Below are 14,550 nucleotides of genomic sequence, written 5' to 3'. Positions count from 1 at the left end.
ACTGGCAGCATACAGGAGGCGCTGTTTGGCAGTATATCTGGTTTTTATGCAACTAAAACTTGCCTCCAAGCCAAGAATTAAAAAAAAAACCACCTGCTTTGATGCCCCTGGGAGCAACATCCAAGGGGTTGGAGAACAACATGGTGCTCACAAGCCACTGGTTGGGGATCAATGCTCTAGATTATGTGGCCTCATGATTTTAAAAAAGGATCAATATATTCATCATTTAGAAACAACCTTCACCAGCCTTCTGCTTATGATAGGAGAAGGGACATCCTCCTGACATATTTATATGGATAACTTTTCCATAGCTTATGCCTTTTGAAAATGAATGAGATGATGAAATCAAAATGCATTTATTTTTGTTTCCACATTGAAATAAGGGTAACATTTTTTGTGCTATTTCTTGGACTTCTATCAGCTTACATTTGATTCAGCAAAGATCAATGAAATAATTTATTATGATATAGTCGCACAATAAAATAAATGAATCTGTGGTTGGAAGACCCAACACAAGCTGTATCAAACTTATATTGCAAAGTGGAAGAGGAGAGGAAGTTTCTTTTTAAGATAGGTTATTGTCTGCATTCTTCTTGGAGTAAAAATAAAGCCACTACTGTCATCATGCCAGCTCAACTGCAGCTGGCATCAAAGCTTCCCATGGCTTATGTAACCAATGTTCCTCTAAAGTTTTTTAATTCTATACAAATTAGAAAAATTATTTATAACCATTCAACCTCCAAACCCATTTATTCCTGCTTAATAACACTATAAAATACTGCAAGACATTTAAGGAATTTATAGTCATATTCATTAATAAGTGTATAAAGAAAGTGAATAATAAATTGCAGGGTTGTTGGTTCCCTTTCATTCTTCAGATATACGTATAACTTGGATGTCTCATTATCCTTATTTTTAAAAATTCATTATCATTAAGGAAGGAAACTCATGTACAGTTGCCTGTGACAGATCATTTGCAGTGTCCTCTGAGCAATCTAATTGATTTTTTTTAATTATTATTCATAACTTGGAGTCAAGAAGAACAACCATGTATGAGTAAGTTTAAATGAGCAGGCACTCACTCTTATCATGGTGTGGGGGTGAAGGACATCTGTCTGTCACATTCTTATACAGATTGCTGAGGTGAAAACACTCAATTAAAAAGAAAACTTAATAAAACATAAATAAAAAAGCAATTTAATTAGCCTGAATTTAGATGCACCAATATAAAGTACCACATCCTAGGAATTATTTACAAAGGTTTATATTTACACCTCCTAAAAAGTTAGCCCCTCTTTTAAAATTGTGTTTCTGAACACTGGTAGCCAGACTAAACAATAAATAGATACAGTGGAGGAAATAATTATTTGACCCCTCACTGATTTTGTAAGTTTGTCCAATGACAAAGAAATGAAAAGTCTCAGAACAGTATCATTTCAATGGTAGGTTTATTTTAACAGTGGCAGATAGCACATCAAAAGGAAAATCGAAAAAATAACTTTAAATAAAAGATAGCAACTGATTTGCAGTTCATTGAGTGAAAAAAGTTTTTGAACCCCTACCAACCATTAATAGTTCTGGCTCCCACAGAGTGGTTAGACACTTCTACTCAATTAGGCAACCTCATTAAGGACACCTGTCTTAACTAGTCACCTGTATAAAAGACACCTGTCCACAGAATCAATCAATCAAGCAGACTCCAAACTCTCCAACATGGGAAAGACCAAAGAGCTGTCCAAGGATGTCAGAGACAAAATTGTAGACCTGCACAAGGCTGGAATGGGCTACAAAATCATTAGCAAGAAGCTGGGAGAGAAGGTGACAACTGTTGGTGCGATTGTTCGAAAATGGAAGGAGCACAAAATGACCATCAATCGACCTCGCTCTGGGGCTCCACGCAAGATCTCACCTCGTGGGGTGTCAATGATTCTGAGAAAGGTGAAAAAGCATCCTAGAACTACACGGGAGGAGTTAGTTAATGACCTCAAATTAGCAGGGACCACAGTCACCAAGAAAACCATTGGAAACACATTACACCGCAATGGATTAAAATCCTGCAGGGCTCGCAAGGTCCCCCTGCTCAAGAAGGCACACGTGCAGGCCCGTCTGAAGTTTGCCAATGAACACCTGAATGATTCTGTGAGTGACTGGGAGAAGGTGCTGTGGTCTGATGAGACCAAAATAGAGCTCTTTGGCATTAACTCAACTCGCTGTGTTTGGAGGAAGAAAAATGCTGCCTATGACCCCCAAAACACCGTCCCCACCGTCAAGCATGGGGGTGTTTTTCTGCTAAGGGCACAGGACAACTTATTCGCATTAACGGGAAAATGGACGGAGCCATGTATCGTGAAATCCTGAACGACAACCTCCTTCCCTCTGCCAGGAAACTGAAAATGGGTCGTGGATGGGTGTTCCAGCACGACAATGACCCAAAACATACAGCAAAGGCAACAAAGGAGTGGCTCAAGAAGAAGCACATTAAGGTCATGGAGTGGCCTAGTCAGTCTCCGGACCTTAATCCAATAGAAAACCTATGGAGGGAGCTCAAGCTCAGAGTTGCATAGAGACAGCCTCGAAACCTTGGGGATTTAGAGATGATCTGCAAAGAGGAGTGGACCAACATTCCTCCTAAAATGTGCGCAAACTTGGTCATCAATTACAAGAAACGTTTGACCTCTGTGCTTGCAAACAAGGGTTTTTCCACTAAGTATTAAGTCTTTTTTTGTTAGAGGGTTCAAAAACTTATTTCACTCAATGAAATGCAAATCAGTTGCTATCTTTTATTTAAAGTTATTTTTTCGATTTTCCTTTTGATGTGCTATCTGCCACTGTTAAAATAAACCTACCATTGAAATGATACTGTTCTGAGACTTTTCATTTCTTTGTCATTGGACAAACTTACAAAATCAGTGAGGGGTCAAATAATTATTTCCTCCACTGTATATAAAGATGGACAAAATGAGAGCTATTAGAGAGAAATATTGTAGTTTCCCTATAAAGAAGTCATTGCTTTTCTAATAAAGAATAGTATGAACCAAGGATTAGCGTTTGCTTTTCTAATCAGTTTCAATTATTTCAATGGCCAACAAGTAGACAAAGAGCTCTGTGCAGTGCCAGGATCCTTGAGTAAATAAGCAGGTCAGGACCTCACCGATATACTCATAAAGGACCAGAAAGGTATCCTCAGAACATGATGTGAAACTCTCACATCTGATAACCAAGAATCATTTGTATAAGCTGCAGAATAGAATGTATTCATTGATTTTAGAATTATAGTGACATGTCAACAGCATATATTTTGTATTTTCCACTACCTGATACAAGTGTAAAAACCACTGTTTTGTTCTTCTATATAATCCCCACATCAAAATGTTTTTTTTTTCTGTACTGTCATGTGATTTTCCTATGTAGGGTGAACCAGGGCTTCCTGGGCTTCCTGGACTTCCTGGGATTAAGGTAAATACTGTTGTTACTATAAAGAAGAACTCTATTAACCAGCATCTGCAATTGTGCTCTTTTAGAATGTTATTTCATAAAACTGGGCTGCCCTACAGTAGCCCCCTTCCCATCCCTTAGCACATTAGTTCAACAAATATATTTTATGGCACAATTTTTTGAATTTTATTTTTTTATGTAATAGCTTACAGTTTGCAAACCTGCCTTGTGACTATAATGGCTATTTATAGTGCTATATGGGCCTGGGTACAGTAATGTTTTACATTCATAAACCAGTGGTATTATGAATCTAAGGTCAGTAAATTAAGAACCTAAGTAATACAGAAGAGGTTGGTTGCTGTTCCTTGTTCAAAGCGATGGGTCAAATGATAACAAGGAGGTATATTAATATTAAAATATTCTATGATGATGTTTGTTAGGGAAAATTAGTATGAGTAGGTCTGAGGGGTTTTTAGCTTCATTGAAAGAATTTCCCACTTCAATTAGAAGAGAGCTTTATAAAACAGTATGGTGATCTGTTTTGTATATCATTGGCTTTATTGGTTAGAGTCAATTAAAAGCAATTATGATATATTGTAATGAACAAGTATTGAAGCAGCAGCATAGGGAATATAACCAGCCAAGGTTATAGAAAGAATTCATTGAGGTCTATGTTTACAACCGTTTTCATTTAGCTTAGATTTATAAATGCCATGCTGCATGAATAGAAGACAAAGAAAAGGAAAAATTGTTTGGGCATAGTCATACATTTTCGCATTGCAAATTATTTTATTCAATTTTCTCTTGATGACTTTTATTCCACCCCCCTCCCCCCAAACTTTAGCTGCAAGAAGCATGTGCAGTTAAAAGTGTGGTACACCTTAGAAAGATTTCAATAGGATCTGCCTCTATCCAGACTCCCATGAGCCTTTGGCATAATTCCAAGGCATTTGACAATTCTAAATTTCTTTTGTAACTGCTAGTTCTGTACTGTTGACATATATTATCACTATCACAGATAAAAATCATGCATTTGTGAGCATTTGTAAAGAGCAAATTCTGTTTTAGCATCAGGATTTCTCTGGACTTCTTTTGTAGCACAGGAAAGGATCTTCTAACATTGATTGCCCCTATGAGAGATGATACATGGCTGTCGGCATGCTGGGATGCTTCCCCTGCTTAATGCTTTCCTGTCATGAAAACAGAAAACACTTTATTGTGGATTATTAATGGTCCACTCTTGCCTATAATAACTTGTCCCATGTGTTCTCTTATGTAATTAGTTGATATCTCACAGAGATTAAATGGCAGGCAATTAAGATGGCAATTTTTACCAGTCTTGACTGATTGACCAAATGAAAAATGTTACCTGTTTTCCACTATGATTGTTATAGGAATTCCTTGATGTTCCTTGCCACTATTATCATGACATTTCTTTTATCAAAACAAACAAAAAAACCAATAGTTTTTATCCGATACACCGAGAAGAATCTAATACATAACTGTTGCACTCAAATGGTACAAACATTTGTGTCATTTTGGGCAATTGTCGGCATACATTTAAATATAGATATAAAATAGAAGCCATGGTTTTCAGATATTTTTTTCTCTCCTTCCCTGTGCGAATTTCTTCTTAATGGATTCTGCCCATTGCCTGCCAGTCACCCTGCAGCTTCTGCAACTACAGTTATAGATAAGGACCCACTACTTTCTTGCAGATCAGCGGCTGAAGGGCATTAGGAATATTACTAATTACTTCAGTAATTGATTGAATTCCAAGAGGGTAGCATGCAGTACTATACATATATATAAAATTTATCTTGAAGTTCCTTCCCATGAATAAGAGCCTATCTTATTGTATTCACCGAACATTTTTCTGAATATTTTACTTATATAAGAAGCAGGCATATTGTTATCTGAACCCTTATTTGTAGACTTTAATTTAAATGGAAATGACATTCTCCTTATAAATAGCTCGCAGACACAGGAAGATACAATTGTTCATCAGAGGAGGAAACTTAGTTAGCTATGCAGTAGCACTGACAATGTTTGTAGCAGTCTCACAATCCAAGGTATTCTCAGCAAACCTTGCACAAGTGATTGCATAGCTGCTGTGAGGACAGCAGCACAGACTACACCACAGTTTTAGATTTTTAGGGAAATGTAAAATAACACTTATATGGGGTAATATCATATACATAAATAAAGTAACACATAGTAGCAATTTTACCACAAGCAAGAGAAGTAATAATACAAATGTACTAACTGGATGCCTCTGAAAATTAGTTTTAGATTTTTAAGCCATTGTTTAGTCAGTAAACTGCACAGCCCCACATGTTTCTTGAGCTCCCTCTAGTGCCCTGTATTGCACCCTAAAACAATTGCCTAGTGATGAGCGAATCTATACCGCTTCGCATTGTCAAAAAAATTGAAAAACTGTAAAAAATTTGTGAAGTGGTGAAAAATTCACAAAATGCAGGTGCTGCACTACTTTTTTGATGCTACCGTGCCTTTTTTTACGCGACCGTGCCTTTTTTTGTGGCGCAATTTTGCACCAGTCTGCTGAAAAAATGTGCTCATTGCTACAAGTGACCCAAAGTGCTGTAATCATTTCATTAGTCTGTGTGAGGAAGTGTTGAGGAAGTGTTGCCCTTTAATTCCCTGCGTACTGCATGCTGATTAGACTTTCAGACTGGAAACAATTTTAAGGCTTCGTATATTTAACTGAAATCTGAGATGTAATCTCTTGAACTGAAAATTGTTTTAAATATAAAATGAATTATTCATGCAATCTCTTTTTTGCCTTGATTGTAATTAGTGGTTTATTTCATCAGAGGTTCACATTTCAAAAGTATATTCTGTACTATGCAGGATCTGTTTTCACAGCTTTGTATTTACAGACTACTAGTTTCATTTTGTCTGTAAACCGGTATGATGTTTGAATAACTAACTGAATACCAACATATGTAATGCTTCCAGCAAAATATTGTAGTGCTTTCATGTCAAATACTTATATAGGTCTCAAAAGAAGAGAGATATACACTCCATAGGACTTATAAACATTAGTTACCGCCATCAATAATAAAAGGCACTAAGTTTGCCCAGAAGAAGTGACCCATAGCAACCAAAAAGATGTTTGCTTTTAAATAGGTGACCCGTAACTTCTACCTGCTGACTGGTTGCTATGATTTACTGATCCTGGGCATAACCCTTACTTCTGGGCATAACCCCAAGGGCTTTATTGCAAGTGCCAATGTTTTGGCTAGACCACCACCCATCCCCAGTATGGTCCATCCCAAACCTTTTAGTAATTAAGCACTTGTAAAATGCAGATCTTTTCTTCTTTTGTTGAAGCTTCCTTACATGTGGATTGCCCCAGACACAGTTGTGACACAGTTATGTGTCGGTGCCTGCATTTAGTTGTATATTACATTGGTGTAGATAGTGTTTGTATAAGCGCTGTAATTATGGGAGGTGCAGGGGCGATTTTCGTGTTGACATATATGTGTTAATTAAAATAACTACCTACTGTACTTGAAGCTGGCGTGTTGACTTGTGTCATTGCACAGCCTGAGCAACTGGTTGCCTAGAGAGCATTAAATTACTATCCTTTTACTGGAAGTTTTATTTGCTATCCACCCCATTTCTTGTCTTACTATTGGTCTCTCCCAAATGGAAACTACGGCTTAGCTGCCATTGGAATATCTAAGGTAATGTGACAGTAACCTAGATAAGAAATTAGAGGTAAATAAAACACAAGGTTGCTATCTCATAGCCAGTCAGTCAGCAGTTATTATTTACTAAACACCTTATTGCTTGCTATGGGTTAATATACCTGGTGCAAACATTTATTACTTTACCCCTGTCCTGTAATTGCCAGACAAGCAGAAACAACGATGGCAGGGGGTTAAAGCAATGAGAGGAATTCAGTAAGATTCTGCCAACTAAACCATATGATCCCAGGCAAACAATCCATTTCCAGTATCAGCCTTGTGGGTGCGAAAGACATGTGCTTTCATAAATGACTACTTAAGTAATCTAAGTGCTTCAGAATGGAGAGAGGTGTAAGAAAAGCTCAATTGTAGTTAAACTTGGAACAAAGAATCAATTTTAGAGCTTTCATTGCAAGCCACAATGAAGCTGTAACAAAAAAAAACACAATGCAATAAAAATGTGAATTTACAGTAGCATTAGATTAAAATCAGGCACTCTCTACTCACTCTACAGCAGGACTTTTAGAATAAATAAGGTGCATCTGGGTATTGCTTTTGTAGCCATTTACATTTTCATTGTTTTCATCTTCTGCATATTCTCCATATTGTATTTTTATAGAAACACTAAACCCCCTGCATATAACAGCGTGCAGATTGAGTCACTACTGTACAAGGACACCTGTGTGGAGTTTAAACTAAGGCCATAGAAGATAGAAAATAATGCAATATGCATTGAATCAAAATGTTATCATGAAAAAAATGTGCTTGCGCTTTGCATGTGTTGATCATTATCATTTTGTTTTCCCTTAACTAGACAGGAAAGAAGGTATGTTGACATAAGAATGGAAGATGCTCTATGGCTTTATTTAATATAGCAAATATTTTAACTCCCTATAAAGGGCAGCTATACCTTTGTGTTTTATTCTCCATATCTATTTGCTATATCATAGATTTTCAGCCCACATGTTTAAGTTTATCCAGCAGGTGGCATCAACCCTTAAGGCAATTGTGCTCTCTACACAGCAATGTACCCCCCCCCTGACCCTCTCTGGGGGCAAGGGTCCACATCTCAGGAACCACTTCAGGTTGATCAGGGGCCAGAAACGCCCCTGATGGAATCCCTCTACAGGAGCTTATCAAAGGAAATGTCTGAGCTAGGGAATTCCTCTATGGCCTGTGAAGATCTGATGGCAAGGTAATCAGTGCTAGCCAGACCACAAGGCAGACTGCCCTTAGATTAGGACCAGGAGGAGCGAGAGCATGGTTGCCAGGATCATTTTAAAGGTGGTCAGGAAGCTCTTAGAGTAGCAAGGGCAGTCATTGGCCCCAACAAGCAGGTAAGGATTTAGGGTTAGTACCACAGGTGATTGTGTACCAGTTAGAGACTGGAGCATTCAGGTGTAGGTTAGTAGGGAACCTGGCTGTAGTGAGCCAGGAGAAGCTTAAGAATATAAGAGAAGAATATAAGAAGAGGTGACCCCTCAATGGCTAAAGGCACTCTGCTAGTGTACATCCATATGTCAGTGGCACTGGAGGCTTTGTGAGAGGAATGCTATGAGAGAAGTGAGGGTGTGAGCAACTCCTCATAGTAGTGATTGTTTTATTAATGTTTAACATAAAAAGACACTGAATTTAATCATCTGTGCTTGGCGTTGTTCTTTGCCACCCCCTGTCTGAGCTGCTTCTATGAAAGTCTGCTTTGGTTCATTGCATAAATGGGTAAAATGTTTGCTTTACACAGAAAAGGCCTTCCCTTTTCCCTTCCCCTTGATAGAGAGCTGTCTGAGCTGGGTAGCCCCGTTACATGCACATAGCCTTCCCAGAAGAGTGCAACATATCTTTGCCAGCATAAATGTTCCGTTGTTCTAAGTGCAGTACTGCAGGAACATTCTAGGGTAAAGTTGTCCTTTTTTGTGGCATGAGCAAGGATGTCTGATTATGCCAGGAATTGTTGTTCATTAACGGTTGAAGGGCTTAGGGCTCTTATTTTAATGAAGAGCAGGTTTACAGGTGGTATGTTTCAGGAAATTAAAGATTGGGTTCCATTTATAGTTGATATATAAATATTACAGCTTTGCCTCAGTTGCTGTTCATGCTTCATTCCTTTCCTTCAAAAGAACAAAAACTGGCCTATAGATAATACCTACTGTTATCTTGCAAAGAGCATTTCTTAGATAAGGGGGTTCCTATTATCTGTAAGTTAGGAAAGTATTGGTTGAGTAACCTTCCTTTAATTAGGGATTCCCCTCTTACAGATTAGACAATTCTGCCTTTTTATTGCACAATTAGATAGAGGCTTGTGTATTGCATTGTGTAGAAATAATTGGCTCACAATTAACCTTGCCACTCAGGAACTCATCTATTCATCAGTGGTACGGTATGAAGCAATTCACATATTTGCTGAGATATTATTCAGCTGTTATTTCCTCTCCAGACTAGTTTTATCAAAGGGAGCTACACATTAAGGGTACATTTTTTGATATTCAACAGGCTTTTATATTCTTTGCTATTAAAAACACATTATTTTATCTTTTGCCTTTACAGGCACAAGGTCGTGTTTCAAAAGAATGCTCTAGGAAAGAGTTTCTAATAAAACATGAATGATTTTCATTGGAAACATGAGGGATCATGAGACAGCTTTTGGCCAAACTGTCTATTACTTAAGGATTCCCCTCGGAAAACAAAAACCGGCAGCTTTATTTTTTCTTAAGCAGTTCTTTCAGTTTATTTAATGGTGCAGTCATCCAGTGAGATGAAGTGGAGCAAGCTTTGTAGAACTGGCTATACATTAAGGGGGGCTATATCTTTTGAATAAGACATTCTTATCTGTATTCACTTACCATTTGTTCTCCTTTTCCTGATTTTTGGACATCACAAATAGCTTCTTGATAAAGGTAAAGCAGGGATACATGTTAGGTTAATGTCCCATGGAGAGATTTAGTCGCCCACAATAGAATATTGGTGGAAAGGCCTACACATCGCTTTGGTTTTCCGCAGTCGCGGAAAGCCGCAGAAGTTGCCTGGAGGAGGAAACTTCACACGACTTTGGTGGCCTTTCTACCAGCGATTAGTATTGTTGCTAGTGGAAATGCATTTTTGACTAAATCTCAGCCTTAAAAGCAGACATTTTTGGTTTTCTCCTAACTGGTGATCTCTTTGCCATTTTTAATTTCACATTAGCAGGACCAAATTTACAAAATATGCAACCCAAGGCTAGAGCCCCCCATTAGCTGGCTTACACCCAACCTTACCCCCACCTGATGCACATAGTCACTGCTCCTTGGGTCCTGATCCTTGAGCACTAGGGAACTGGTGATATCATGTGCACTGTCAGATATCATGTGCACCAATTTTCCAGTGTAGCAGAGCAAAAGTGAATGGTGCTGGGTGGTGTGCCACCTTTAAAATCCACCACTATAGACCCAGACCTTTGGGGCCTTCCCACGAATCAGGGTCTGCACATTGGTACCTGATAGCAACACATATGGGGGTGTACAAACCAATAATAACCAATACTAACCCACAGCAGTTAGTCAGCTCTTAGCTCTGACTGGTCAACTGCAGTACGAATATTGAACGGAAAATCTGATTTATGAGATGCCTAAATATTACATTATTTTAGCAAATGAATATGAGTATACTGTAATGTAAAAGTATACTGTTGAAAAGCTTGTCATTACTGCATGGACTGCTATTTAATCTTCATTATTACATTCCACTACACTTACTGAAAAGGAACTTAAACTAAAATTAATAAATACATGAAATATTAAATGCCTAAATATATGAATTAATCATTAATGACAACTAAAACTCTTCATGGTGCTGAATAAATTATTATTGGAGTCCTAAAAAAAAACATTTTTAGTATTGTACAGAATGCCACATGGACCCTAAATGCTAGAATTGTAAGGGCCCCTAATCAAATGGTGGTCCTGATGACACTTATACAAAAACAGTTTTATATAACAAAACAGCAAAAAAATCCAGTAGCACACTGAAGATGCAAATCGTGAAAAAATTGTATTTTATTTGCCCAAGTACATATAAACAAGCAAAGAGCAACGTTTCGGGACCCTCCGGACCCTTTCTCAAGTCCGGAGGGTCCCGAAACGTTGCTCTTTGCTTGTTTATATGTACTTGGGCAAATAAAATACAATTTTTTCACGATTTGCATCTTCAGTGTGCTACTGGATTTTTTTGCTGTTGGATATTGACCCCCATGCAAGGTGAGGTTCTTCCAGTATTTGCACCTGATACCTGTTTGGGTAAGTTAACAGAGGGTTGAGCTCCCCAATACTGCTATTGCTATTATATAACAAAACAGGCAAAAGTTTGCACTAGGGCTAGGCCATCAACCCAATGAAGCCTAGTGATCACTTTCTTAAAAAGCCAACAAAGCTTCGATCAATATGCCAATTCCTTTGGTGTAAATAACCAACGCCATTCAAGTTATAATAAATTGGCCACATAGCATTTTTGCCTGCTGGCTATGGGTTAACAAATGTTTTATTAAATACCCACAAAGATACAAAGATGAAAAACAGCTTTTTTTTACATTTTTCAATTAACATTCCATCACTTTGTTTAGTTATTATAATTCTTTGTTATATTATATAGCGGTGACACACTTATGCAGAACTTTACAAAGGTAAATACCTAATCAAATACCTTGAAATCTCTTTCTCTCTTAATAATGAATTCTCCCACAAGGGTGGTTTGAACTGCCTGTATATTTTTTGAGTGTGGAAGCATTCTGGAAAAACATTCAAACTCCATACAGATAATGCCCAAGTCGGAGTCTATTTTTGTATCCCAGTGCTGCATGGCAGTAGCGCCATAAATTAGATGCCTATTAATAAAGTGCAGTGTAACTCTCTAAGCGTCTAATACTATGGTTCACACTAACATAAGGCATTAAATATATAAAGCCCTGCATGCAAACATTAAAGGCATGAAACATAGACAAATGCCATACCATTTTAACATTATACCCTAAGCTCAGATAGAACAAAGAACATTCTTAGGTCACCTTGTTTTGATGTCTCTGACATGTGTAAATCAATCAAGCCTGTTGGTAAAAGCTCTGGCATAAGGACATTGCCGCTTCAGGGAAAAGTGCATGGAAATTGATCTCTCTTGGAATGGGGAATATTTTGAAAGGAAACAGCTTCTGTATGTATTATTCCCTCTACCTTCCTTCCCTCCCTTCTTCCTTCCTTAGAGTGGTACATTATTTCAGATGTCTCTCCCCCTCAGTCTTTTCTTTAAGTGGTGCAGTACTAAGGGCATATATGGGGCACTAATATTTGATTGGAGGGGATTAATGGCTGGTATTATTGTCTAAAATATAATGTAGTGTGGGTTCTATAGAAGGAAGCCTAAACTGAGGCAAGCAAAATGACTGCTTTCATCACTATGTTTCTCTCTGTCTCTATAAATATATATATATATATAGAAACAAGTTGCTGGAAAGCTGCACACCATAAAATACAGATGATACCTGGGTGCCCGTGCAGATAAACGTGGATAAACAAGGTTAGAATGACAGCACTCGCAGGCAGTTTTTCATGAAGAATCACAAACGGTCTACATAAGAAGATTTGAGGCTTTATTCAGTCCGACGTTTCAGTTCCTGTCTGGAACTTTCATCAGGGACAGTGACACTGGACACTGGACTGAATAAAGCCTCAAATCTTCTTATGTAAACCTTTTGTGATTCTTATATATATATATATATATATACATGTAATGCACCTATGCATATTCTGTAAATAGGCAGTAATTTTATACTTTTACCTCTATGTAATATAAAATAGATGGAAGACTTTGCACTCTTTTTGTACAAAACATGTCCCAGCTGAATATGGCACCAAATATGCATTAGGTTTAAATAAGGAATAGCATGCCCAGGAGTAAGGAAAGAATAATATTGAATCCACAAGAAGGATTAGTCTGAGCACCCAAAATAACAAAGTTTAGCAAAAGGAAACACATTAAAGTGTTAAACAATATACAGTACATACCCCCATCTACATCAGACTTAAATTCACGTCAATGTGGCATGACTGTAAAGCAGTTTTTATTAGACTTACATTTTGCACTAATATATTCCAGGCTCAGGAAGCAGAACAGACCTGTATAAAATTGTCATTCGTACTACGAGCCCTTTTAAAAGGCAGCCATGGGATTGAGACATACGCAGCCAGAAAGCAGCTAGAAATTATCCATTTCTGTCCAACTGCCGTGTAAATCCTCAAATAAATTAGTGGTGGTTACAATTTTGTTCACAGCTGGTGCTCCGAAGGCTTGAAAATCTCAGTCTTTAAAATAAATTGGTTGTACAGTGCACTGAGAGTTGTTTAAATATGGGAAGCGAGGTGCCTTTCCAAGTTTAAATGTCATTCCACAAGAGCATAAATATTGGGCTAAACTCTAAATTGTTACAAAAGCATTAGCCCCATAACTTCACTGAATGTATTATACACTAGATGGAGCATATATATACAGTATATATATTATGACAACAAAAGAAAAACTACTAAAGGTTGATCTGGGTCCCTGCAGTAATGGAAAGCTGTCCCTGTAGAACTGCTATGGTTAGTGATATTTACTATAATGGCACAGTTTTGTGGTTCAAAGACATTTTATGGACTGTAAAACATATCATTTTCGTAAATATTGATATACAACAGCAGCTCTATAAGCTTTAAATAAAATCATATTGCAATAAATAAAAAGTGCAAAAAAAGATGGAGGCAAACAATCGGCCCTGGGGCCAAACAATCGGATTATGTAGGCGGCAATGGGGCAGTCGGTCGGGGACCGCATCAACGAGACGATGCGGTCCCCGATCCGACTGGATTTTCTAACCTGCCGACCGATAGCTGGCCAATTTCAGGCCAGATATCGGTCGGCCAGCCCGCTCTTTTTTGCCCCTACACGGGCAGATAAGCTGCCGAGTCGGTCCAAGGGACCGATATCGGCAGCTTCTATCGGCCCGTGTATGGGGACCTTTAGGCTATTTTTACCACCTATATTAGGCTGTATTTGCGTGTCATTTGTATGTTTAATGTATACTCCCTTCTATTGTATAGTACTACAGAATATGTTGTTGTATAAAATAATTATAGAAAATATAATATTTTGCCTAATCACACACAATGTTCGATCTTTCTTCTTGGTTGTGAGCGCAAAAAATGTCTTTTGTGCCACAGCTTTCAGCTCTTGCAGGCTATAGGGTGATGTAGTTTAAGAAAATTGGTAGGGCCACAGATTGAGAGTTCTATCATTATCACTAGAAAGCAACATGACAAAGCTGTTCAGAGACAACCAAACTATCTGGCCAGTTATATGTGTGTGAGCCTTGAATTCTGCTGAAGTCTGTTGATTCCCACCAGTG

At 37.9% G+C, this 14,550-nt stretch overlaps 1 protein-coding gene across 13 annotated transcripts in view; it reads left to right on the top strand.

Annotated features, from left to right (window-relative positions):
* col25a1.2 (collagen, type XXV, alpha 1, gene 2) overlaps window positions 1-14,550 on the top strand; it is a 246,576-nt gene that overhangs the window by 185,325 nt on the left and 46,701 nt on the right. For 12 of the 13 annotated variants that reach the window (XM_031896009.1, XM_031896001.1, XM_031896011.1 and 9 more), the window contains 1 exon segment: window positions 3,412-3,456. The exons of the other annotated variant lie outside the window; for it this stretch is intronic. In XM_031896009.1, the coding sequence (XP_031751869.1) occupies window positions 3,412-3,456 (45 nt within the window). 13 annotated transcript variants of the gene reach the window in all.

This window comes from Xenopus tropicalis, chromosome 1, assembly GCF_000004195.4.
Source record: "Xenopus tropicalis strain Nigerian chromosome 1, UCB_Xtro_10.0, whole genome shotgun sequence".
NCBI classification, from domain to species: Eukaryota; Metazoa; Chordata; class Amphibia; order Anura; family Pipidae; genus Xenopus; species Xenopus tropicalis.
Note: the sequence above shows the minus strand (reverse complement) of the source record. Positions and strands in the feature narration are given on the sequence as shown.